The sequence below is a fragment of the Xenopus laevis genome, chromosome 1L, assembly GCF_017654675.1.
Source record: "Xenopus laevis strain J_2021 chromosome 1L, Xenopus_laevis_v10.1, whole genome shotgun sequence".
NCBI lineage: Eukaryota > Metazoa > Chordata > Amphibia > Anura > Pipidae > Xenopus > Xenopus laevis.
Genome location: NC_054371.1, coordinates 154840893 through 154868186, shown reverse-complemented (window position 1 = coordinate 154868186; position 27294 = coordinate 154840893). Strand labels below are relative to the sequence as shown.

Genomic DNA, 27294 nt, shown 5'->3' with positions numbered 1-27294 from the left:
TATCTTGAATGTTTTTTTGGAATGTCTTTTATTGGGGAATGTAAAAGAGAATTCAGTGGTATTCCTTATGCCAGTGTTTAATCTGTGGATATCGTGGTGTATACATTTCTATGGTGGATCCAGTCGCCGGCATGCCTCATTGTATTCGGTTATGTTCGGGAGATTGATTCCACCTTCGTGTTTTTGTTGTTGGACTGTGAAATTGCCGATTCTTGAGCAGTTTTTTTTCCATATAAATGCTCTTAAAATCTGTTTTAATATTTTGCTGTCTGTTGTGGTGATATTGTAAGGTAACATTTGAATTTTATAGAGAATTATAGAATTATAGAGACTTCTTGTTCTATTTGATCAATGGATTGTCTGATATTTAATTTATATATGTCTGTGTGGTGTTGTGGCAATATGCATTCCTAGATATTTGTCATTTTTAAGTTATTTAGCTTTTTATTCAGCAGCTCTCCAGTTTGCAATTTCAGCAATCTGGTTGCTAGGGTCCAAATTACCCTAGCAAACATGCATTGATTTGAAGTGACTGGAATATGAACAGAAGAGGGTCGGAGTAGAAAAAGGAGAAATAAAAATTAGCAATAACAATACATTTGTAGCCTTACACACATTTGTTTTTAGGTGGGGTCAGTGACCCCCATTTGAAAGCTGAAAAGAATCAGTAGAAGAAAGGAAATAATTTAAAACCTATAAAAATAAATAATGAAGACCAATTGAAAATTTGCTTAGAACTGGCCATTCTATAACATATTAAAAGTTAACTTAAAGGTGAACTACCCATTTAAGACAATCTTGAACAAACATAATATTACTTTGCCATCCATCCCTTGAAGGGGCAGAAAAACCCTTGTTCAACATGTGTACAATGTATAGGGCTTGTTTTGAAATATTTTTTGTACTCCATATTTGGTCCTTGTGGGGTAGATAATTAAATATAAAAGATTTAGATTATAAACCGAGTACCTCTAGGCAGAATCACATAGTGGCTACTAAAGCAAACAAAGTACTGTTTTGCATTAAAAGGGCATTAACTTGAGAGACCAGTTACGTCATTCTAGATTTCCTTGTTTCTGTCCTATGGGATTTGTTTTTTGTCTGGTAATGTAGCATGTTTGCTATTTAAGCTTTTATGTTCATTCAAGCCCTCCTACTTAATAGGCACTAAAAAGTAATGGCAACAAATTAAAAAAAAAACTTTTTTAAATGACTTATTTCTTCAATTATTTCCCTATACTTTCAGCATTCAGTATTTACATTTCCTGTCGTCTTAGGGGGACACAGGGAACCATGGGTTAAGCTCCATCCTCCAGGAGGCAGGACACTTGAATAATAATTAAGGGGCGTGCCCACAGGCTATACCCCATACACTGTACATTCCTCTTCAGTTTTTTAAGTGTCCTGCTACTGGGAGGTTGGACCAACGCATGACTCTACGTTCAGCCCATGGCTGATACCTGGGGTGAGGCCTAAAAAGCAGGGTTACCTGTTTTTAAATAGGCAGCCCCATACAAGGTGCATAACACACCGGGGTCAATTCCTAGCGTTAGCTAATCAGACCACCTAGACAGTGCCTGCGCTAAGGATTCAGGGCAGAAGGTCTGGCCGGTGTGTGTGTGTGTGGGGGGGGGGAAGTGGTATACTACCTGTTTTTTATTACAGGGATATTGCCTAATTCTGCTGGGGACCCCCCCTTCTTCTACCGTGCCCCCCCTTCTTCTACCGTGCCATGCCTGCCTCCCTACTATGTTTCTGGCCTTGGCATTCTCCTACCTACAGTCTTCGCAGTCCAGGGCCTGTATGGGCGCTTAGTGTCAGTTGCCCACCCCTGCACACTCGGTCAGGACTTTGGAGGGTGTGGGAGGCTTCTGTGCGTGTTTCCTCAGGAGCGCATGGCAGTGGAACGCAAGAGAGCGCTTCTGCGCATGATTTTGAAAGCATTTTTGGTGCTGATTATCATCAGCACAAAATATTGCTGAGGCATCGAGCTACCTTTGTGACACCACCCTGGACTCATCTCAGATGACGGCCCGTACTTTGGCATTGTACATAGCAGCTCGCAGAACACTGTGGCTCAAAAATTGGTCTGTGGATCTTAGTTCCAAAAAGTCTCTAACTTCGCTACCTTTTAAGAGACAACGACTATTCTGAGAAGAGCTAGAGAAAATTATTTCCCAGGCAACGGGGGAAGGAGTACCTTCCTACCACAGACCAGAAGCAGAGGGGCTGCCTCAAATAGGCATGGAAAAATTTTTCGTGGCCAAAGTGGTAGATTTCCAAGGCAAAACCGTTCTTCCCAGTGGTCTCACTTTCAGGCCAGAGCCGGACACCATGGAAGACCAACAGGCCTCACAACAAACCCTCAGGGGAGAAGCCCACCTCAGCTTGAAGGAGCGCCCCCTCTGGAATCGTTGGAATGGATAGGGAGCAAATTACTGCAATTCTGGGAAGAATGGATACGTTATTCCTCAGATGCATGGGTCAAAGAAATTGTGACAGAGGGATTTCATCTAGATTTCACAACCAGGAGATTTTTCATGTCCAGGATTCCTCACTGTCCTCAGAAGGCACAAGCCTTTCTGGATTGTATTGAAAGTTTGGAGCGAAACCGGAGTGATCAGTCCAGTACCAATCACAGAGAGATTCTCCAGTTTTTACTCGAACCTATTTACAGTATCAAAGAGGGATGGGTCCTTCAGACCAGTGCTCGACCTCAAGAACCTCAACAAATTCATTCGTTCAGTGCGGTTCAAGATGGAGACGTTGAGGTCAGTCATCCGAGGGATGGAACAGGAGCAGCTAATGATGTCCCTGGATATAAAGGACGCATACCTCCATGTCCCAATTTGGCCCCCTCATCACCGCTATTATCTACGCTTTGCCTTCAGGAACAAACACTACCAATTTGTGGCTCTTCTGTTCAGACTGTCGTCCACTACCCAGGGGTGTTTACAAAGTTGATGGCGGTAACAGCAGCCACGTTAAGACTGCAGGGGATATTAGTGACCCCCTACCTAGACAACCTCCTTCTGAAGGCCAGTTCAATAACCAGGGCAAAGGAGGACCTGAGGATGGCATTGTTGCTTCTCCAGAACTTCGGATGGATCATCAACTGGTCGAAGTCCTGCCTAGATCCCAGTGACAGAAGGATATTCCTAGGATTGGAATGATTACACAAACTGTAAGCTTACCCATGGACAAACAGGCCAGGATCAGAGATCAAGTCCCCTTCCTACTATCCAGTCAAAGCACAACAGTACACCAAGCGATGCAAGTACTGGCAACAATGGTTTCTGTCATAGAGGAGGTCCCATTTGCACAAATACACCTTCGACCTCTACAAGTCAGCATTCTTACAACATGGAAAAAGGGATCTCTATCCCGAACCCTGTTATTGTCGCAGCAGACCACGGTGGCACTGCAGTGGTGGATGAGGCAAGAGAATCTAGCCATAGGTCAATCATGGGAAATTCCAGAGTGGGTGGTGATATCCACGGATGCCAGCCTCCAGGGCTGGGGGGCAACTTGGGACAAACAGTCTGCACAAGGTCAATGGTCTCCCGAGGAATCCAAACTGCCAATAAATATCCTGGAACTAAGAGCAGTGAAACTGGCCCTAGTTCAATGGACAGATCAACTCAGAGCAAAACCAATACGCATCCAAAACGACAACGCTACAACAGTAGCGTACATAGATCATCAGGGAGGCACACAAAGTCGAGCAGCGCTGGCGGAGGGCTGGCAGATTCTCCTCTGGGCAGATTTCAATTCAGCAAAGTTATCTGCAATACACATTCCAGGAGTATCCAACAGTCTGAATCAGCTAGATCCAGGGGAATGGGAACTACATCTAGAATTATTTTGACAGCTTGTAGATCAATGGGGGTCTCCCAGCATAGATCTAATGGCGTCCAGAAAGTAACAAGATTTTTCGGCCGCTGCAGAGACCCCTTAGCAGTGGGGGTGGATGCCATGACTCAGCGTTGGCAGTTCGACCTAGCATATGTATTCCGCCACTTCCCATGTTGCCAAGGATCCTCAAAAAGATCAAGCAGTCTCGATTGACAGTAATAAAAGTGGCCCCATACTGGCCTCAGAGGACTTGGTTCACCGATCTGCAGGAGATGTCAGTTGCGCAACCACTTAAACTATAGTGCAGACCAGATCTTCTACAGCAAAGTCCCATAGCACACCACAACCCCGGCCTCTTCGCTTTGACGGGATGGCTGTTGAAAGGTCCGTCTGGCGGAGCCAAGGAATTGATGAGGAGGTCATACCTATAATGATGAGAGCTTGAAAAGCCTCATCCTCCAAGTCAAACCATAGAGTTTGGCAGTCCTATTCCAAGTGGTGCAAGGAGTCACACTTCCCGTTTCTGGAATTGCAGCTACCCAGAGTTCTTTCGTTTCTACAACAAGGGCTACAACTGGGTTTCAAGCTCAGCTCGCTCAAGGTCCAGGTGTCGGCCCTGTCAATTCTGTTTCAATCTTGATTGGCGAACGAAGATTTGATACACACGTTTCTATAAGGAGTAGCCCATATCGGCCAACATTCAAGTCACCGGTGGCTGGTTGGGACTTCAATTTAGTGCTGGATGCATTGCTGGATCCTCCCTTCAAACCACTAAATTCAGTATCAGATACATGGATCACCTATAAGGTAGTGTTCCTAGTGGCAATATCATCAACTAGGAGAGTGTCTGAACTTAGCGCACTGTCGTGTGCTTCTCCATACCTAATATTTCACAAAGATAAGGCCGTTCTCCGTACGGTTCCTACCTTTCTACCCAAGGTAGAGTCCACTTTTCATGTGAACCAGGAAATTGTTGTCCCTTCTCTATGTCCAGAACCTAAGAATGATAAAGAACGTAGACTCCACAATCTAGATGTTGTCAGAGGTATGTGGAACGCTCAAAACCTTTCAGAAAGTCTCAAGCGCTATTTGTTATCCCATCCGGCCCTCGTCGGGATCAGGCAGCGTCTAAATCGACGATATCAAGATGGATCAGAGAAGCAATAAAACAAGCATACTCTGCAAAGGGAAGATTAACACCTGAAGGACTCAGGGCGCACTCCACTAGAGCGGTGGGAGCCTCCTGGGCATGGCGGAACTCGGCTTCCTTGGAGCAGATCTGTAGGGTGGCTACCTGGTCTTCTGCTCACACATTCTAAAATTTTACAAAGCTGACACATTTTCTTCCGCCGAGGCTTCCCTCGGGCGTAAGATGTTGCAGTCAGTACTTAAATAAACTCTGCAATAATTAGCTCGTTCCCACCCTGCTGTTTTGGGACTGCTTTGTGAAGTCCCCATGGTTCCCTATGTCCCCCTAAGACGACAGAGAAAACAGGATTTTTGATACTCACCGTTAAATCTGTTTCTCTGTAGTCATAAGGGGGACACAGGGCTTCCCGCCCATGACGAGCTATTGACCGTCTGGTCTAGTTTTGTTCAGTTCCACTGTTTACTTTCTGCCTGTTATGAGAGTTAAAGATTATTTAGCAGCTTTTGGAACAAACTGAAGAGCAATGTACAGTGTATGGGGTATAGCCTGTGGGCATGCCCCTTAATTATTATTTAAGTGTCCTGCCTCCTGGAGGATGGAGCTTAACCCCATGGTTCCCTGTGTCCCGCTTATGACTACAGAGAAACAGATTTAACGGTGAGTATCAAAAATCATGTTATCTAACCCTATCTATACATGTACACATAGCCATTTTCCCTTGACCAGTAGTTTGTATAAAAATTATTTTGTACTCACGGAAAGTCCGGGGGAGAAAATGCAGATTTCAGTGCCCCTGCATAAATTGCCAGAATAGACATTATGACGCAGGTCAGGAATACAGAGGCCAACTTGTTCACATATCGCACTCCCACAAACACAATAATAGCCATAATAATCAGGAATCCAGTTCCATATACTCGCATATTATTTAACATTGCTGCTGATTCCTCTGCCACCCCCGCACCATGGAATATGACTGCCTGGGGTGAAATGTACACCTAAACAAATGGCACAAAATAAATTAGTGATCTGAATATAGAACATGGACAAAACCAACAGATTCTAGATGTACTCTGACAATCAAGGCATTTGTCTCGAAAGACACAAAGCATGATAAAGCACAATTTTCTAAGAGGGAGGGTCCAAATTACCCTGGCAACCATGCACTGATTTGAATAAGAGACTGGAATATGAATAAAAAGAGAAGTAATCAAAAGTAGCAATAACAATACATTTGTAGCCTTACAGAGTATTTGCTTTATAGATAAGGTCAGTGACCCCCATTTGAAAGTTGGAAAGAGTCAGAAGAAAAAATGCTAATAATTCAAAAACTATAACAAAATAAGTAATAGAGGCCAATTGAAACATCGCTCAGAATTAGCCATTCTATAACTAAAAGTTAACTTAAAGGTGAACCACCCCTTTAAAATTGTTTGGATGACTTGCATAATAGGAATACATTATCACTATTACGGTAAAATGTCAAACATTTCATTTGAACAACTCAAGATCAACTGCTAGTAAATCATAAATATAAATACAACTTCAATTTGAAAATGGGTGATCGCAGGGGATACAATTTTTTTCTATTAGTTTCCCTAAAATATTTTCTTAGCTCATTTACTCAGCCTGAACTAGTAATGGGATAGCTCATCTATCCCTGGAAGTACCAGGACAACAGAGATTTTGCTCCTTTTCTCATCTCTTGTTCAATGAAAACTTCAGTCTTACAGAAAAGTTGAATTCATTTGTAATACTGCTGGCTCCACACAGGGAAAGAAAACACTGCCCCTTTTGTAAACCTCAAAGGGCACCTTTTATTAGGGGATAGCAATTAGAAGTAGGAATACTATTAATGAGCTCAGAAAGGACAATAGAAGCTGGGGGGTGTACTGTTTCCCACTGTCACAAAGAGAACTGCACAACTCATGGCAGGGAAGTGAAAAAGTACACCTCTATGCTTTGAGAATGTCTACTCTGTATCAGTAATGTCCAACTCTTTCCATATATAGAGTCAGTTATTCACTGACAAGTTCCCAGGACCAGTTTACAATTATATAATAATATGAGCCATGGAAGTCAGGGTAGAACATGAGCAGTTTGGGGGCCATAGCAATCTTTTGGTGGGCCCGGTTCAGCCCACGGGATATTTAGTTGGATAGTCCTGCATTATAAGGTGATTGACTGTGCTATGCATTGGTTGATAACCTTTGGCTTACCACTATCAACAATTGCAAGTGATGAGCAGAAATCCACAAAGTTGTGACTGCTGCAGTGAGGGAAATATAGTAAGTGAACCACTATGTCTATTTATTAGTGGCATCAATCACACAAAAGTCCCTTATGGAGAAGGAAAGGCTAAAATTAAGTAAGCTTTATCAGAAAGGTCTATATAAATACACCAATAAACCCTCAAAGTAATGCTGCTCTGAGTCCTCTGTCAAAAGAAGAACAGCTTTTCTTTCCTTCTAATGTGTAAACATGGGCTTCTGTATCAGACTTCCTGTTTTCAGCATAAACCTCAAAGGTTAGAGCTTGAGCATGCTCAGTTTGCTCCTCTCTTCCCCTCCCTAATGTAATCTGAGCCAAGAGCTATGAGGGAGAAGGGAGAGACTCAGGCAGGAAGTGATGTCACAACAAGCTTATATGGCAGCTGCTATCCTAAACAAATAGAGAGAGCTTCTAGAGCTGTTTACTCAGATACGATAAAGCATTCTGCAGAATAAATATAGTGTTATAGCTTGCACTATTGTGGCTAATCTATTGGCAATAAACTGCTTCAGTAGCTTTCCTTCTCCTTTAAAACATATGCCTTCTGAAACTAAAGCATGGCATCTCACCAGGAATATTTCTATAGCCCCCAGAATGTACATAGCAGTTGCAAACGTTGTTCCAAGGTAGAAGCAGAGGCCAACAGCACCTCCAAACTCTGGACCAAGGGCTCGAGAAATCATGAAATAGGAGCCTCCAGCTAAAAAAAAACAAAAACATGCACAATTAGTAATTAACTGAGACAGAAAGGACAAAAATACTTGAAAAAAATGCATAACAAAAAGGAAAGACTTGTCTAAGAAAACATGAGAGAAAACAGAATTCTAGTCAAAACAATAGGTATAAAGGTGGCCATACACGGATAGATCCGCTCGTTTGGCGATGTCGCCAAACGAGCGGATCTCCCTCCGATATGCCCACCTTGAGGTGGGCAATATCGGGCTGATCCGATCGTGGGCCCTAGGGCCCAACGATCGGATCCTAGCGTTCGCCAAACGGGCGGTCGGATCGCGGGACCGCATCAACGAACAGATGCGGCCGCGATCCGACGGGATTTTTAATCCCATCCGATCGAGATCTGGCCGACTTTCGGCCAGATCTCGATCGGGGAAGCCCGTCGGGGGCCCCCATACACGGGCCAATAAGCTGCCGACACGGTCTGTCGGCAGCTTTTATCGGCCCGTGTATGGCCACCTTAAGATTTGAATAATAGAGCCGTTAAGAAGGAACAAACATGAAAAACAAATTGTAGGTGAGTAAACATGAAAAGGGGAACAAGAAGTTGTGTAAAAGGACATGTGAGATGCAGCGGTGGAACTGGATTTAGGGTGTTAGGAAATTTCTGTGCCACCGGGAGACTGTGTCAGAGAGAAAAGAATGTGTAAAAGAGCAGATGGTAGCCAAAGACAACAAACATGTTAGACAACACCTGTGAGTGCTGTGGAACATAAATAGTAATAAAATGGCATATTCTGTGGCAGACAGAAAGTGAAAAAGCAAATATGTGCAAATGGTACAATATGTTCCAAAGAGTAAAACAAAGCAATTGGCTGGAGAAAAAACATTCAGCTAAGAACCATGATGAGTGAAATACATAGCTGATAATGTATAGGGCTGAAAGAAAGGGTTCTCATTCATCTTTTAGCAAGACCATTCTTGCATAGATGATGCATTTCCTATTACTAAAGGTCAACTTTCTTCCTTTCTGAGAATAACAGCCCCACCAGCAAAACTACTGTATATCTGCTGTATCCATATCATGATAGTCACAGCTTTTTAGTGTAATGTATCTATCAGTGCACCGCAAAAAACCTTATAGGGCGTATAAGGTTAAACAGGTTATTTGTGCAATAAGTATGGTTTCTAAGTTTTAATATGTGAAACACAATGAAATATTCCACATCAGATAGAAAAGAGACAAAGGGGTCTATTTATTAAAGGTCGAGTTTTGTTTTCTCAAAAAAATTGAGCTTTTTCACACAAAAAACTAGAATTTTTAGAGATAAAAACCTAGAATTTTTAGAAATAAAAACCTAGGATTTTTAGAGATTTATTATGCCCCGAAGCAGCAAAAAATCTGAAAATACTCCAGCTAAAACCTGTTGAATTCATGTAAAAGTCAATGGCAGATGTCTCTTTAATCATTTGAAGATGCTTTTTGCCTTCACGATATTCAGGTGTTTGACACTGGTTTTTGTACAAAAACTCGATAAATTTGAGGTTTTTTAAGCCTGTAAACACGAAAAATGTTAGGAATTTATAGAAACTTGATTTTTTTTTTTTAGTTTTAATAATTCGTAAGTTAGCCAAATTCATGGATTGGAGTTAGGCCGAGTTTGTAAAATATGAGAAGAAAAAAAAAGTTTTAGTATAAAAACCCAAATTGTGAGCTAGAGGCTGCATAAACATGACACGAAGGGGCAGATTTACAGTATAAAGGGTCACATTTTTTTTTTTAATGGTCAAAACATTCAAATTCAATTTGTGAATAATCCAAACTAAATTAGAATTTTGAGATTTATCAGACTCTGGCCCTTTAAAAAATTGAATTAGACTACAGTAACATTTTAAGTGGTGCATACCTGGTTTCATAAGACAATTTATCATCCACGGACAACAAATCTCCCGCAAATAGCTTCTCTTTACTTACATTTATATCGCCACATACAGTCATATGAAAACGTTTGGGAACCCCTCTTGAGTCTTCAGAGTTTTGTGCAACTTGCAATTGGCCACCTTAAATACCTTTTCTCATGATTGTACACACCTGCCCATGAAGTTCAAGGCTTAACGAGCTAATCCAACCAATTTGGTGTTGCCAGTAATCAGTATTGAGCAGTTACATGCATTCAAATTAGCAAAATTACAAGGGTACCCACATTTTTGCACAGCCAGTTTTTCACATTTGATTTCATTTCATACAACTGAATACTGCTTCACTAAAAATCTTTGTTCGGAAAACACCCCAGTACTGGGAAATGAAAGACATACCACTGTGGTATCTTTTTTTTTGTTGAAAGTGGTGTAAATTATTATGCAGGCTGAGAGGGGTTCACAAACTTTTTCATATGACTGTATACAACTTTATTATTATAAAAGTCAGAATAATAGAGGGAAATGGAACTAGTAAAGGTAGAAAAAGTCAAATGATAAAATACATCTTCTCTTACCTGGCACTACCCCATTGGTTGCAATGGCGCTCATAGAAATAGCGGTGAGCATGGTCTGAGGGTTGAAGAGCAAAGAAAGCATTAACAATAAAATGTCCCAGTCACAGAAACTCTTCTCAGTATAAAGTAACATCTTAATACTTAATACTTACACAGCAGCAGCAGGCAAATACAATGCAGAAGGAATGTAAGACTCCCGCTGTGCCGACCACCCATGGTAGTCGAAGGAATAAAATGACCCCAAAAATGTTCTGAAGGCAAGGAAGGTAAACCCCCATTATTGTGCCCATTCGGGGGGTCTGGAAGAAAAGTAAAAATACATTGTTACAATAAAGTAACGGTACAGTGTTAACAATCAGAACAATTAAATGGAAAATGAGAAAGGTATATAATATTGATGGGATGGAAAAGAAAGACAAACTACTGACGCTTCTTCAATTTCATAATCTAATCAGACAGAACAATCTCAGATCCACTGACCTGGATCAAATGATGTCTAGTAATGTTACAGAAGCTTCAGGCAGCTTGCTCAGAGTTGCAAGCACTACCCAAATCGGAACTGAATTACAGGATGCAACACTGATCTGGTGGAGTTCACTTTAAATGACAGATTGGGAGCTGGAGGAAATTCAGTAGTTTGAATTAGGGCTAATGAAGAACAAAAATGAAAATGCCCTTCACTCCTCTGATCCTCATTACATTTCTTCTCTTGTCTCACTATACATTCCTGGTCATCTTCTCTGCTCTTCTCAGAGCCACCTTCTCTTCACACCATCCACATCTACTGCCATCTCTCGTCTCAAACCCTTCTATCTTGCTGCTCCTTACCTCTGGAATTCTACCCATGAATTCCTCTGTAAGGAATCCTCTCTTAATCTCTTCAAGAAAAAACTAAGACTCTACCTTTTGGACCACTAGAACATTAGCCTAGTCCTGTCCCTACTGACTATGCCTTACCTTGTGCACTTTGTTATCTCCAATTTGTACCTGTATCTTAGCCTCCCATCCACTTACCTACCGGGCAGGGACCTCCTTCCCACTATGTCTCTTACCACATAGCACTTCAGCTCTTATATATTGTACTTTTATGCACTGTACAGCGCTGCGGCTCCTTAACCGCACTTTACAAATAAAGTTATACATACATACATACATACATACGTCTCACTTGCCTGCTTATATAATACATATTAGAGATAATTTACAAATTACATCTGCAGTGTGCAAAAACTTGATTTAGAACAGTAGGAAAGCAAGTGGTGCCTAGTGCGAAGATTTGGAAGTGCAAGAAGCACAGTTGGCATCAGTACCTTTAATTAATGTTTCTTTTTTTTGTGCAACTGACTGGGGGCAAATGTGCAGGCCTGCAACTGCAGTGCAAGGGGAAAATAACCCCTATTAAAATATATATATATTTGTCAGTCAGTACTACTGGTAAACAGTCATACAGCAATATCATACTTCGTGTCTCATATATTCCATGTGGCACAGTCTAATTTAATAGTATAAACAAGGTGACCAGTAAGCTCCACTTAATGTGTCACAGACCGTCAGCATGTATTATAGACAGAGAAGCTGAAGTACAGACAGCTTCAGTACCCTTGCCAAGAGTAATAAGAGACAAACAGTTTGAAATTTTTCTATTTTGCCTCTGGGTGGATCTGCTGATGTTGTGTTTTCACTGCTTGAGCTGTATGTAAATGTCGTCCTCCATATTATATAACTACTCTGGGTAACTGGTTAATTATTATCAATCTTTAATTTACATAGAGTTAACATATTAAATGCATTAGATAGATTTTACAATCATTCAAATCAGTTCCTTCCCCAGAACAGTTACAATCTAAGGTCCCTGTGACATTCACACACGATGGTCAGTTTATCAGAAGCCAGTTTATCAGAAATGCATGTTTTACATGTGTGGGTACTTGGAGAAAACATACAAAACCACAGGAAGAACATACAAACTTGGGTGGGGGAAGACTATGAATAATTTATTAGCATAGTGAATATTCTATAAACTGTTGTAAGGAGGCACCTGAGGGGATACAGAGATCATCACTCAGGTAATTGTGATATCATTATAAAACACCACTTTTATGCCCCTAAACCTGACGTGTTTGAGGATATTGCCCCCTTTGTTGCTGATGGACCACTTCCAATAATGGTTACCATAATGTTTACCTATACAGATGATTAGCATGTCAGTTTTATGATATCTACCATAATTTAGAAAGTGTTTACTCATCCCAACTGGCAACCTAACATTTAAAGAAAGATCTGTAGTTGTTCTGTACTGAAAACAATTCTTAAAGCTCAGACAAGACTGAAGCACAGTTTGTACATTTTGGGTCATAGTCTTGCAAGTATAAATATTGTATGATAGTTAATTCATGCCTTATTAGGCTGCTCTCCCCAACTTCACTGTTTTTACAAACATGAAATACCACTGCAAATTATCAGTGGGTCATTTAGTACACATTTGCTTTCATGCCAAGAAGCTTTGGGAAGCTTTGCACTGCAGGAATTTTACCAATGCAACTCTTGCATGTACTCATTTTAATGTATTTATCTTTTTTCTTTAGGCCTCTATTTAGTTTCATGTAAAATTAGTGGGAGGGTTTAGATATAAATAGGCAGATCATAGACAGCCTAGGCCTAATCCTTTCCAGATTTAGTAACTGCCATGACACAAAGTAGCAGCCTCTTATAAAGTGCATGGCCCACGCAGCATTTTTGCTGTCTCGATTTACAATACATTTCCCTAAGAGCAGTCACTTCCCATTCACATAGCTGAGGAACATGTTGTCTATAGATTCTGGTCTCAGGAAGGCATGGCTTGGGAACACTAAGCCATGCTTTTTTTTGTGTTATTTTTAAGCCATCCCTCCCTGTCTACAGTGCCAGCCATCAGGACTCTTGATCTTTTCTTCACTGAGTTATACATTAGCAAATAAAGGCATGTGTAAGCCAGGTGAATGAGACAAAAAAAAGCAGAACTACCAGGTTTTTGTCAAAAGTGTGTCTCCAAAATGTATTAAAACAAAAGACTTGCAGATCAAAAACACATTTGAAAAGAAAAGCTATTGACCCAAGTAATCTGACCTAGCAAGATAGCCTAGTGAGAGCCAGATTGCTCAAGTTTAGGGCAGCGGCTGACGGGGAGATTTGACGCCCGCAATTATTTATGCACGACCGCAGTCTCTCCCGAATCTCCCGAAAATGCATCTCCAATGGAAATAACTGAAATCACTGGAGGTAAAACCCAGGGCCACCATCAGAAATCACTGGGCCCCATACAACAAAATTTTGCACCGGCCCTGCCCCAGACTTCACACACCCCCAAACCACAGTAAAACATGTAAACTAAAGTAACGCCAAACGAAACAAACATGAACGCTAAAACCCATTGGTGGCCAGACACCCCCTAACAAGTTTAAAAAAAAACCCAAAAAAACCAAAAGGATTGGTGGTCAGAGGCCCCACAAAATTTTTAAAAAAAAAACATTGGTGGGCAGGGCACCCCTTACAAGAAAAAAAAATTGGTGGTCAGTGGCCTCATATAAAATTTAAAAAAACATTGGTGACCAGGGGTTTAACCTTTTCACTGCCAAGTTGGAAATTCTACTGCCAGACCGTTTTTGAACCTTTTTTGCTTTTTAACTTTAGGGGACTTTCCTGGGGGGGTTTCTTAGTTTACCCACAAAAACAAGATGTCGTTTTTTTCAGGACAACCTAAGCTTTCAAAATATGCTAGAATTTAGTTGTCATTCCAGTCCTGTAAAAAGATATGGGCTTCTAAGTGTATATATATATATATATATATATATATATATATATATATATATATATATATATATATATATATATATATATAAAAAACAGTTTCACATGATACAAACGCATATTTCAAAAGCATAATTTATTTTATGCATGAGAACACGGCAGATTTGGAAAGTCTTGTGTCTCCTGAACGAGCCAATACCAAATATATATATTTGTACTCCAAACAACCAGTTGCAATTCTTTCCTAAAGTTAGCAGTTTTTATAAAAAATACATTTTTGAAAAATTACCTCAAAGTGTCCAGTCTACAGCATTGTATTTTCCACATATCATTATATAACAAGATAAAGCACCCTAAATATGAAAGCCCGGGGTCCGCTGAATAGTTTGATGCTCAATATGCATAGGTGCACCTAAATATGTGGCATATAGGGGCCCCAGAACTAAGACACCCCATACGAGTTATCAGTTCTGGAATTCCAAATACTGCAAAATCAGCACATTTACAGCAGTTTTCAAGTGGCAAAAATACAAAAATGTATGTTCACCCCAGAAAACCATATATTTTTGGAAAGTACAAAATCTGACAAATCCAAAATGGGTATGGACGTCTTTCTACTCAAAAGTACCAAGCCGCAAAGCTTTCCTACATTTCGCAATTTTTATGACATTACCGAAAATCGCCTCAATATTGCAATTCTGAAGCATCGTGTCTCCCACATATCATTATATACCAAGAAAAATCACCCTAAATATGAAAGCCCGCGGTCCGCTGAACAGTTTGATGCCAAATATGCATAGGTACACCCAAGTATGTGGTGTATAGGGGCCACAGAACGAAGACAGTTCTGTAATTTCAAATACTGCAAAATCAACACATTTACAGAATTTTATGAGAGGTAAAAGTACAAAAATGTATGTTCACCCCAGAAAACCATATGTTTTTGTAAAGTACACATTCTGATGAATCTAAAATGGGTATGCACGATTTTCCACTCCAAAGTACCAAGCCGCAAAGCTTTCCAACATTTCCCAATTTTTATGACAAAAATCTCCTCAATACTCCAAATCTAAAGCATTGTATCTCCTACATATCATTATATACCATGATAAAACACCCTAAACATGAAAGTCTGGGGTCCGCTGAACAGTTTGATACCCAACATGCATAGGTACACCTAAGTATGTGGCGTATAGGGGCCCCAGAAAGAAGAGACCCCATACGAGTTCTGTAATTCCAGATACTGCATAATCAGCACATATACAGCATTTGCGACAGTTACAAAAAAGTACGTTCACCCCAGAAAACCATATATTTTTGTAAAGTACACATTCTGCCGAATAAAAATTTGCTAAAACTGTCTTTCTACTCCAAACTTACTTACTGCAAAGCAACGTCAAAGGCAGCGGTTTTTATGATATTTCTGAAAATCTCCTAAAAATATTGCAGTTGGTCAAACTTATGTCACCCAATTTCTCACATACAAATGGAAAACATCCTAAATATTGCCGTCAAGAGTCTACTGAACAGTTTGATGCCCAATATGCATAGATATACCAAAGCGGGTTGGCATGTGCGAACCCCAAATGAAAATAGTGCATAAGAATTTTCTCTGCTGTCAATTCGCATTCTGTGACCATAGTGCCCTGACTGCATATAATGTGCCGTAAGACACCCTAACAGTACAAAGACCCCCAAAACCATATATTTTTGGAAAGTACACCTTCTGCTGAATAAAAATTTGCTAAAACTCAGAATCAAATTTTCATACTGCAAAGCTACGCTAAAGGCAGCGGTTTTTATGATATTTCTAAAAATCGCCAAAATATTGCAGTTGGTCGCATTTATCTCACCCAATTTCTTATATACAATTAGAAAACACCATAAATATTGACGCCGAGGGTCTACTGAACAGTTTGATTCCCAATATGCATAGATATACCAAAGCAGGTGGGCACGTGCAAGCCCGAAATGAAAATAGTGCATAAGAATTTTTTGGCTGTCAATTCGCCTGACTGCATATAATGTGCCGTAAGACCCCTAACAGCACAAAGGCCCCCCAAAACCATATATTTTTGGAAAGTACACATTCTGACAAACACAGAATTGCTAAAAATGTGTTTCTACCCCAAATGATCAAAGTGTAAATGATGCTAAAAAAATGACATAAGGAAAAACAATGCAAGCATAAAACTGCAATAAAAATCACAAAAAATCAAATACAATTAGGAAAATCAACGAAATAACGAAATAACTGATCCAACAGCGTGGTTAGTGGTCAGAATGCTTGAGCCAGAAGTCACGCTGTGAAATCTAAAGTTTTTAGGGAAATAACATAAGGGAAACTTAGAAAATGAAGAACTAAAAAAAAAAATAAGTAAAAAAAACCCCTATAAGTGTGTGTTTGTGTATGCATGGATGTACAGCTCCAAATAGTGTATAAATATGTGCATATGTGTATGTGAGTGTGTAAATATGTGCAAAAGTGTGAAAAATCAAACAAATCAGAAAATCAAAAAAAAACTAGTTTTACTAGTATGTGTACTGTGTATATGTAAATGCCTGTAAATGTATGTAAATAAGTAAAAAAAGGGGCACTTACCGACTCTAGATGAAGGGGGGTCCTTTTCAGTGCTGGAGGGTCCAGGATCGCTGAGTCACTGCAGCAGAAAGTGCGTGGGCGGCGCTAGAACACATGAGCTGCGGGTCCTGCTACAAGGAAGCTGTTGGTGCGTCTCTGTGCGACCCTGGAGTGGAGGATCGCTGATCTGCTGCAGGTAAGCTCGTTGCCTAGGGGGTTCTGCTGCTAAACGCTCCTCTTGGCATGCTGATTTTGGATTTCGCTGTTTTAGCACAGAACGTAGCTCCTATGTTCTTGGCACTTAAAGCCTTTTTTTTTTTAAAAGAACGAAGGAGCTACGTTCTTGGCAGGGAAAAGGTTAATTTAAAAAAAAAAACATATTGGTGTTCAGTGGAACTTTTCTTAGGTTCTTCTTCCTTGTCCTCTGCGATTGCAGATTCTTCGGCTTTCTTCTACAGCATTCGGCTCCATTCGGGCTTCGGGTCTTTCTACAACTTTGGGTCTTTACGCTGCCACTTCCATTGCCGATTTGGGTCTTTGCATTTCGCACACTCTTAAGAGGGGCCCAGCATTTTCGGAAAGTGCAGAACAGCCGGGCCCCCCTTTAACCTTAGGTTTGCCAGGCCCGGGAGAACTGTTCCCGATGTGCCCCCTGATGCCGGCCCTGGTAAGACCAACATATATCGAAGCCTCTAGAAGTTTCCTCCTGAGGCAACTTCGGCCGACTTTGAACAATTGAAGCCATGCATTGATTTTAATGCCAGCAATTTCAATTACTTCAAATGGAGAGGCGGGGGAGATTTAATGCCACAATTTTATCATGGCCGACAAATCTCCCCGTCGACCACTACCTTTAGAGGCCATTGACATTGACTTAGTTAAATCATGTAGCAAGGATAGGCAAGAATACACATAGCTGCAGCACATAGCCCAAAATATGTGCCACAACAGCTAACATATAGTAAAAGATCATATACTGTGACGGGTTTTATAGCAATAAGTTCACAAGAAACAAAAATGAAGACCAGGATTTTCATGCTTCTACCATTTGACTACAAAAAAGGTTTAGAGGTCCATGTTCAACAAAAAGCACTCAACCCACCCACCCCAAAAATCTAAACATTTGTGCACAATGAAAGAAAATATAATTTCAAGAAAATTTTCAATACACGTTCATTTAAAAAATTGCTCTCAGCTGTTTAAGATTTCCTATTAAGTTACAGGACCCTTTGTAAGATGCCTCAATTGTGCAGCTTTAGTAGCACTGGCAATATTAAATAATACATAAAAATTAGCTACAGAGATCGATCATGTAACAGACATAAGCATCACAATTTATGTCTTGAATGGGACCCTCTTGTACACTGTGGCTTCTTTAGGGTACTGCCACATCAGATTGATTCTCACCGTGTGCACCCTGGCCGGCACAAGCACATCAGAAAGCTGATCGGAGCACAACTCCTAATGTTACACAATGACAAACACCCAAATTGACACACACAAAACGATGACAAGCAGACCTCACCACACTTTCAGGCAATGAAATTAAAAGTGCAATATTTGCCCAGGTCTAGTCACCAATCAGACATTTTTCTTTTACACAGCTGAACAGTAAATTCTAACCACATGATTGACTACTATGGATAATTAGACTCGTAGCAGACTCTGAAGCTATTATTACATTACCCTACAGAAGCAGTGACACACAGACTGGGTTGTTTTGTACGTCCCTACTAGCAAACATTCCATGTGCACTAGGAAATATATCCTTTGTAATGCCTACAATATGTACTTATTAGCAAATAAAACTGTCACCTCCAGGCATAAGAAATATAAAAATAGAGAAGTACACAGACTTCCCCTATTTTTGAAGATAAAATTTTGTATTGTCACATAAATTTCTAAATGTAACAAGACGCTGTTGTAAAAAGAAAATATATTTTGGCATTTATGTTTAATTCATGCTGTAAAAAAATCCTGCTCATCCCACTCACCTTTGTGGCCTTCTTCTTGCCCTCACTTTCCTCTTCATGTTCTTTTGCTCCCTGAGGCAGATTTGTGTAATTAGCCAAACGGTTAAGGAGGGAAGAAACTTTGGGACGAGTATCCATTTCTTCCTGCAGGAGAGAAAATGTAAATCAGTAGGAGAGAAAAGTTGGGGTAAAACTACTGTATATAAGAACTATAGAAACAATTGAGAGGAAAGTAGTAGATCTCTCACCTCAAACAGGGCCAGATTTCTGTCAAAACATTCCTCTTCATCATCGGTGTGATTTTGATAAAGCGCTGAACTCTTCCTGCGATCAATGTCTACAAAAGGAAAGTTTGTGTTTGCAATGGGGAACAAACATTCTTATCTCAGCAAATGTATTATCTCTATAACCTAATAAGCTGTACCTAGCAGCTTACTGTTCTCCTCTGTTACTGATGTTTGGCTCCGATCTAAAGGGTAAAAAGAAAACCAAAAATTAACCAAAAGGCTCTACTGTATTGTAAGCACAAGGCACACCAAAAATCTCTGCTCTTCAGAGTCAATCCAGCAGAAGGTTTATGTTCCAGAAGCCTTCACAATACTAAACATTAACCCTGGGAACTGAAAACAACACAACAGCGACTCAGTGTTATTCCAAGAGCTAATCCAATTACTGTTTACGGTCTGCTGTGGTGAGTCCTTCATACTAACACTGTATACTTACCAGCTTGTGTTCCTAAACGCACTCAGTACTAATCAGGTGGAAGACAGATGCGAGAAGACTTAGAAAAAAAAAATGTGGAGGTATGAAGCTGTTCAGGGCATCTTGTACACTTACCAGCTCCCCATGAATCCTCATTTTCAGTCCAGCTCGTAGGACTGGAGGTCGCCTCCTCAGTAGCACAGTAAGAGTCAGGTACTTTGGTTACTGTAAAATGTGGCATGGCTCCTTCTGCTTTCTTCCAGTTATATTCTTTTGCTACTGTTCACGGTTATATACACTAATTTTCCCTGTCTTTTTCTGATATATTCAGACATTAACTTACATCCTTGCAATTTTTACTTCTTTTCTTGTTTCCCTTTTCTGTATTTTTTCACACTCCCTTACATCCGGCTTTTCAACCTTTTGCCAACTAAACACTACCTTCAGATCTCCTTATCTCAATCCCGCTCACAGTTTTAGTCTTTCCTGTTAAACCCTCCCTCCACTTCCTCTCTAGTTTGCACCTACTTACCTATTCCTTATCCAACTTTTTACTGAACAGTTTTACCCTTAACCCCTCTAGAAAAGAAATAAACTTCTACGGTTTGCTGTTTTTAAATACTTTTCTCCCCTTTCGATGATCTCTGCTCTCTCTCTCTCTCTTTTCCCTTGCCTGTGCTTCGGGAAGGCAGACTGTCATAGCTTCCCGATCACATGTCCATTTCCCATCCCAGGAGGAGGACGTTATCTTAAAGGCACAGCTACAAACAAAAGCTCAAGCAAAACTACCCTGGATAAAATGCTTTCAAATAATGTTAAGGGTTGTTCAAACAAGGGCTCTGAAATTTGAGTTAGAATATCCAACATTTTTAGACCCACGGAGGACCAGATGTACACCTTTAATGCAGTACATAATTAAAAAGAAAACAAACATCTACGATAACAAATAATAGTGCCAAAGAAACATGAGACTGTTTGTGTATATTATAAAAACAAATGATATACACAAAACCTTAAATTGCCTGCTTCAAATAATAAATTATGGTAATCTTAGCAAACTATTTCTTAACTTATCATGGGACCTGCACACCCAATATTCATTTGATTGAGACTTCAATCAAATCAGCAGGTTGTATTTACTGGTCTGCTTTTTAAAAATACACCTCTGGTTGCTATGGGTTACTAGATTTTGGGCAAACTTTAGAAATACACTACCCCATATCATTCCCACAAGCAATTGGCACGGTGTCTGTCAGTTTGAAAGGCAATTGTATAGGAATACACTGGCACTCAAGGCAATTAAAGTGCAGCGTTACCCCTTGCTGTTTATTTCGTGCAAACTTTTGAAAGGCAGCCATGTGACATTATTTTAAACTTGCTAAAGTCATGGACAAGCGGTAACAGCTATTTTCAGATTTACATGCATAACAGCACTCAAATCCAGAACAGAGCACCTTTCACTCAGTCTGCTGTGGAGATGAATGTTTGGTTGGGAGTGCTGCAACTCATGCAATAACAGATATGCTCACGCTCTGTAACTGGGTGTGTTGCTTCCTTTGTAGAAAAAAAAAAAAGTACATTTATATTCAGTAAAATGCTAGGGAGGAGTCTGTAGCAGTCTGACTGCTAATTACCTGGTTTCAGGATACCCAAACATGTTCTTTACACACTTGCCATGGCAACAGATTACTAGTGTTGACAAAGGTAAAACTGAATTTTGCATTGTTTTTATTCTCTTATGTAATGCATCTCCTCACTTCCTATCAGGGTGAGGAATTACTGCAATTCCAGTTGTTGCTTCTCTGCCTATTACTTAGCACTGTGATACCCCTGCCTTTCTGAACAGTTACTCGAGCAATGTTCCCTTGCAACGGAAATCAAAGTCTGGAGGTCATTTCCAGAAGCTGGATATCTGAAAATAGCTGCTGCCGCTTGTCCATTTTTACATAATGTCACATGGGTGCCTTTCAAACTGACAGGCACCGTGCCAATTGCTTGTGGGAAAGATATGGGGTTGTGTATTTCTAGTATTTTCAAGTTTGTCCACATCTAGTAACCCATAGCAACCAGAGGTGTATTTTTAAAAAGCAGACCAGGAAATACAACCTGCTGATTTGGTTGAAGTCTCAATCAAAAGAATATTGGGTGTGTTCTGAAATCTTTTTTAATAGTGAAGATCATACGAAGGCTCAGTACAAATGTTAAAACAGCACCTGGATCAGCAAGGGTTGTCTTTTCAGAATGAATCATTATAATTCCCTTGTTCATCTAGAGAACATACAGTGCTGACAAGAGAATGCCTAGGGGACAATGACAGTTAAGCACTATCTGTCAAAACAGATAGCAATAAGGTTAGGATTCCACTGGAGGAAGATAATATCATGGTTCCACACATATATTCTGAAAATTTATATAGTGCCAGGATTCTATGACTCATTGTTCCAGATTATAAAGCCAAAGATTGTCCATGTTAATTAGGTGACCACAAGCTATTTTAAACTACATTCCAACATGGAGATTGAATTTTGTCAACAATGGAAACCTTGGGTCTCTCAAGTAGACAAGGTTGACACGGGGCTTGCGAATTTCGACTAATTTTAGGACAATGGAAAATTTAGAGCACTGAGTGGAGCAATATAGAACATGGAAAATTTTAAAGAATTTAAACACTCGTCAGTGCAGACAAACATTCTGATTGTTGTTCGAAAGGGTGCAGCTAAGCTTTATAGCAGTAATGTGAATATCAGTACTGATATTTGGAACTTTATGATCCCCACTCTCCTCAGAGTTTAAAAATCCTCAGAAAGCTTTTGCTTTTATAAAGGTAGTAGACATAAAATGTCAGTATGCTGTTTTAGAAATGAATGAAGACTTTCCTGCAACAACATCTACCAAGAAACACACTCACACATGAAATCTTCATCAAAACAAAGATCAAATTTCCCCCCAAGACTTCTTTGTTCAACTTTCCACAATGTTGTCAGGCACAAATGACTCTTGAACAAGGTCATGAGAAGGATTTTCAAAGGAGATAGAGACACTGTCAGGTACATTCCAATCCCATTTAAGCCAAACACATTTGATCATAAACATTTGGTGCATGTAGTGTCTGCTCTCAATGCTTCTCATTAAACCTCATTCTAAAATACTGCACTTTGGTCTATAAAAATTAATCTATATGGAACAACACTATGACACACAAGGGTAAATAGGATTACTGCCCTATTTATTATTCAGAAAAGTTGTTTAACTGTGTCTTTTAAATTATGTACAAAATGCAGTGGATAGTCTTAACAATAAATATGGCCATACACATAAAGATTAGTTTGTTTGCCGACTTTGGGAAATGCGCAGAACTCGCCTAATGGGATTTTCAAACCAGCGTGATAGATATCTGCCCAATTTTCAGCTGGATATCTATCAGGCAGACCGCCAGAAAGGGACCATACAAGGGCAGAGAAGCTATGACTCGAATTGTCAGCTTAAATCTGCTCGTGTATGGCCAGTTTTAGGGATTATACACAGGCCATTACTTTTGAACAAACAGCAAAGGCTTGTGAGGGTTTTAGCACAGAGTTGTTTGGATGGGTGGAACAGCACTTATACAGAAACACATGTTTGCTTACAAGCCTTTTAGATCTCCAACTCTTTACCTAACTCTGTCAACAGATAACCAACCCATAGTACTGTAAAAAAAAAAAGCCCTGTACATTTCAGCTTTGCCCCATTATATTCACATTCTCACTTCTCGGTGAAACATTTACAGACAAAAGAAGACAATGGAATCAATGACATATGCCTACATATAGAAATGCATGTCGCTACGGAGACATGCAGATCATTAATCAGCCTCCTCAGACCTATAAAATGCAATGCATACGTATTGGAGGCCTATGCAACTGCTAAATAAATCAGGATAGTGCAACATCAAAGTCAGTGTGTAGGTTTGGAGTTTTTACACACAATTATAACCAGAAAGTTTTGGTAAAAAAAATTATCAAATTACTAATGACCTCACAGGCAATCATGCATGGATAGATAGATAACTTCAGCGATTAGGAATATGGAGCACACGGTGGTTAGGAAAAATCACGCCTTCTTTATTGAAAAAGTAATTGTAAAATCATCCGTGCAGTACATATGTGGACATGACCTCCCCCACACTTTACGCGTTTCGTGGCATCTTGCCACTTCCTGCTTCTGAGTAAGTGGCTAGATGCCACGAAACGCGTAAAGTGTGGGGGAGGTCATGTCCACATATGTACTGCACGGATGATTTTACAATTACTTTTTCAATAAAGAAGGCGTGATTTTTCCTAACCACCGTGTGCTCCATATTCCTAATCGCTGAAGTTATGTACAATACGTCTAGATCCGGGGACGCTTTATATGTTGTAGCACTGGTGGAATAGGACCCGTGGATTTAAGAGGGTGAGTGCATGCGGATTGAAATTCTTACTATGGATAGATAGATAGATAGATAGATAGATAGATAGATAGATAGATAGATAGATAGATAGATAGATAGTGTAGATATCTTGATTTGTAAATGTTTGAGGTTTGGAGTCAGACAGTCCTATTAAACAGCAATAACCTTTTATCTACACTGAAAGATAAGGGTAAATGAAGACCTTCAAGACACTTTTTGGACTACAACTTCCATCAATCCCAGTGTGCTTTTAGCGCTCACTTCAGTTGAATGCTTGAAGTTGCAGTCAACAGCCTCATGAGACCCACAGGTTGCCAAAACCAAGTTTATAGCTTCCTGGAGCATAGGAAAAATGGTGAAGTTTTCCAGACAAAGGTTAAAACATGCCAACACCCCCCCCCCCCAGCAGAGCTTAGCCTTTGAAACCTATTCCTTAAATCATTACCCCACTTTATTACCTTCTCCACTGTCCATAGGGTTAGAGGTCCTCTCACTAGCTGGATCCACTCCTGTGGTTGCCAGTGAAGTGTCACTGTAAGCCTCACTGTGACTGGCATCTCTGACACTCTCTCTGGAGCTGAACCGCACACGGGAGGATGAGCTGAGATCTGGGCTGGTGTCAGAGATTGTCCCCATTTCATCTATTTTGGTGGGGGTAACCGTGAACCGTACCGATGCCATTTTGGGAGGCATTGATGGCAGCTCCTCGCTCTGAGCGGCCGTCCTGTCTTCCACGTAAAATCCCAGACAATATATGTATATTTAATCCAGCTATACGAAAATGCAGTAAACTGCGCCCATGTATTCCTTAGTTACTCTGAATAACTTTTTAGGATGCAGACGTAAAAGCAAAAAACAAGTGCCAAGATGATTTCTTGTTAAGAAAAATGACTCTGTACATCCTTGTTCATTCCAGTGCGATTTATCTTCATATTCTGCAAGTTATATATATACTGATTAGAAGATTAAATGGAAAAATGTGATTCGAACAGAAGACAAAAAAAAGAAGTAAACAACTAAACACCACAACAGACAAATACAGCTATAAGAAAGTTCAGAAAAAGAAATTGCAGTCACGCCATACAAAGTACATTTGCACTTGCTTGAGAAATGTAAATATCCTGTCCAGGCAAATCTATGTAAAACATTTCAAAGTAGCTAAGATTCACTGAAAGAGAAGCACACTTAACACCCAAAACCCATAGTGATAAAGACAAAAAAGAGGAAGATAGTGATATTACCACAGCCTCGCAGAGAAACACAATAGGAAGTTTTGACACAAAAACTGACGTTGAAAGAAAGGCACAGGCAACCCACCGGCTTAAGTCCAACCTAGAGCAAAAGAGAAAAGCAATAAATAGAATTAAGCAGAATGCAATAATGCAGGGATCTACTGCACAAAATATCTGGTTTATGGTTATTCCATGGAAATGAGAAGTATAGGAATCGAATGAATAAGGTTTTCCATTTGTAAAGGTTAGACTAAGTGAAGACTGCCCAGATGAATGGAGTAGACGAGGGAATTTCAGGGTTAAATGAATGATGATGACAGGGTTTATAATGGTTGGAGGGTATATATCGCTATTGCTGAGGGGAGAAGAAAACCAAAAATAATAACCGGATAAGGAAGGAAGAGAGAGAGAGCCGCTTGTCTTGTCTAATAGAGAGCAGCTGCAGCTCCGGCGCGCGCATGACAGACAAGAGGCGCGCGTTCTCGGGCGTAAAAGCGCGCTACTCACGGCGTACAGAGTTTGATAACGGGGACGCGCGTAGCTAGGTGGCGTATTTAGCGCTACCATCCGTGGGTTGTGCAGTTTGTTATGTGCACTGGTTAAAAACAGTTATACGGTCATGCAGAACTAACACACGTTAGCTGTGATTCATTAGCCCGTGCTGTTACTACAATGTAATCCACGGTGTAATTACAAGGAGGCTTCCCATAAAAGCTTTCACTCATTAGCCATCAATATGTGTTGATTATCTGCTGAGGGGGTTCGTGTATTGTCGATCACGCCACCCGTCGCCATACTCTATTGCCACTAGGCACCCTCTGTGTAAACCTGGCGGCAAAGCAAAAGGCGGCCACTTAGGAGACAATGTACAAGTGCTATTAATAGAGGCAGTGTTTTTGTTCATGTGTCTTGCTATCGTGCTGTGTTCTTGTGCCGGTGTTTCAGATAGAAGAACTGCACTGCACTGACAGTTATCACGAGTTTGCAGCATTCCAACTCTTACTCATACACTGGCACTCTGAAAAGGGTCATTGTAAGCAAAGCAGGCCCGCCTGAGAGGAATACTTAAATAACGATTTGCCTGTGTTGGTAAACTCGTTTACTGTAAAACATTTATTTATGGGGAGTCAGGGAAGCCACCAGGGTGGTGCTGTTTAACTGTTGTGGCCTGGCACCTTGTGAAAACAAAAATATTTCACAAGACGACCAACTATTACACAGAACACTGTGTCCTTGAGCTTGAATGATGGGAGGCCCACATCTGCAGCTGTAGGGCAATGATATTGCTAACTAAAGCCACATACAGTGTCACATTTTTACTGAGGCGCAGCAGAGATGTCACCTCACCCCGAAGTCATCACTGGGATTTAAATTCACTCCTGAATTCTTTTTTAACCTAATTCCATGACATAAGGTCTCAATCATGCCCTGGATCAATATCAGCCTAATCATGGTGTTGTAGTAGTAGATGTCTAGGGAGTAGAAAAGGCATAATAGCCCTTGGAAATGGATCGTAGCTGCATGCAATAGGCCAGAATGTGACAAGATGGCTGTATATCACTTTCCAAAGCAATGGCCCCTTCAGCTGATGTTACACACCCATGTTCCAGCATTTGACTGACAGGTTGAACATTGCAAACTTATATAATAGATTGAGCCCTGCAAAGTATTTTTTTTTTTTTTTTTTTGCTCTGGGTTCCACCACCAATGAGAACAGCTCTGGTGTTTTCTGTGATGGATTTGTGTTTTTAAATATGGCAAATTATGTACTCAAGGACAGCCAATAAGGCTGGGGTGCTAAGGAGATAATTTGCCCATGAAAAGGTTTACTTAATGTGGGCAAGTTTTAACATGCAAACTATAAGCTTGCTGTGTCTTGTCAAAAGGGCTTTTATGGAATAAGGCAAAAAAATTACATTCCTTTCACAGTTGCTGATTACACCAAAAGCACAGCAAAAACACAAACCAGTAACATTTCCAAAGGACTAGCATTAAGATGCTGTTGACAAGCCTACAACCTACCTTTTGTGTTTTTTTAGCTAACATATTAATGAGCTGGCCAGTTCAAATTATTACACATTTTGTTAAAGGAAACTATGGGCTGGTTCTCTGTAACATGGTGCCCTTGGCATTTGCTTCCCGTCA

General features: G+C 40.3%; 1 protein-coding gene across 6 annotated transcripts in view; it reads right to left on the bottom strand.

Annotated features, from left to right (window-relative positions):
• The window catches only part of slc12a4.L (solute carrier family 12 (potassium/chloride transporter), member 4 L homeolog), a 37151-nt gene extending 11468 nt beyond the window's left edge, over nucleotides 1-25683 (bottom strand). The window contains exons 1-10 of one of the 6 annotated variants that reach the window (XM_018260009.2): nucleotides 25536-25683; nucleotides 25159-25249; nucleotides 24376-24852; nucleotides 19211-19255; nucleotides 19035-19123; nucleotides 18808-18930; nucleotides 10599-10745; nucleotides 10447-10501; nucleotides 7846-7976; nucleotides 5762-6003 (exon numbers count right to left, since the gene is read on the bottom strand). In XM_018260009.2, the coding sequence (XP_018115498.1) occupies nucleotides 5762-6003; nucleotides 7846-7976; nucleotides 10447-10501; nucleotides 10599-10745; nucleotides 18808-18930; nucleotides 19035-19123; nucleotides 19211-19255; nucleotides 24376-24610 (1067 nt within the window). In that variant the 5' untranslated portion in view covers nucleotides 24611-24852; nucleotides 25159-25249; nucleotides 25536-25683. Of the gene's footprint in view, nucleotides 1-5761; nucleotides 6004-7845; nucleotides 7977-10446; nucleotides 10502-10598; nucleotides 10746-18807; nucleotides 18931-19034; nucleotides 19124-19210; nucleotides 19256-19623; nucleotides 20601-24375; nucleotides 24853-25158 lie in introns of those variants that run through there. The other 5 variants (XM_018260038.2, XM_018260061.2, XM_018260020.2 and 2 more) reach the window with 5 other exon arrangements.
• Between the last annotated feature and the right edge of the window lie 1611 nt (nucleotides 25684-27294).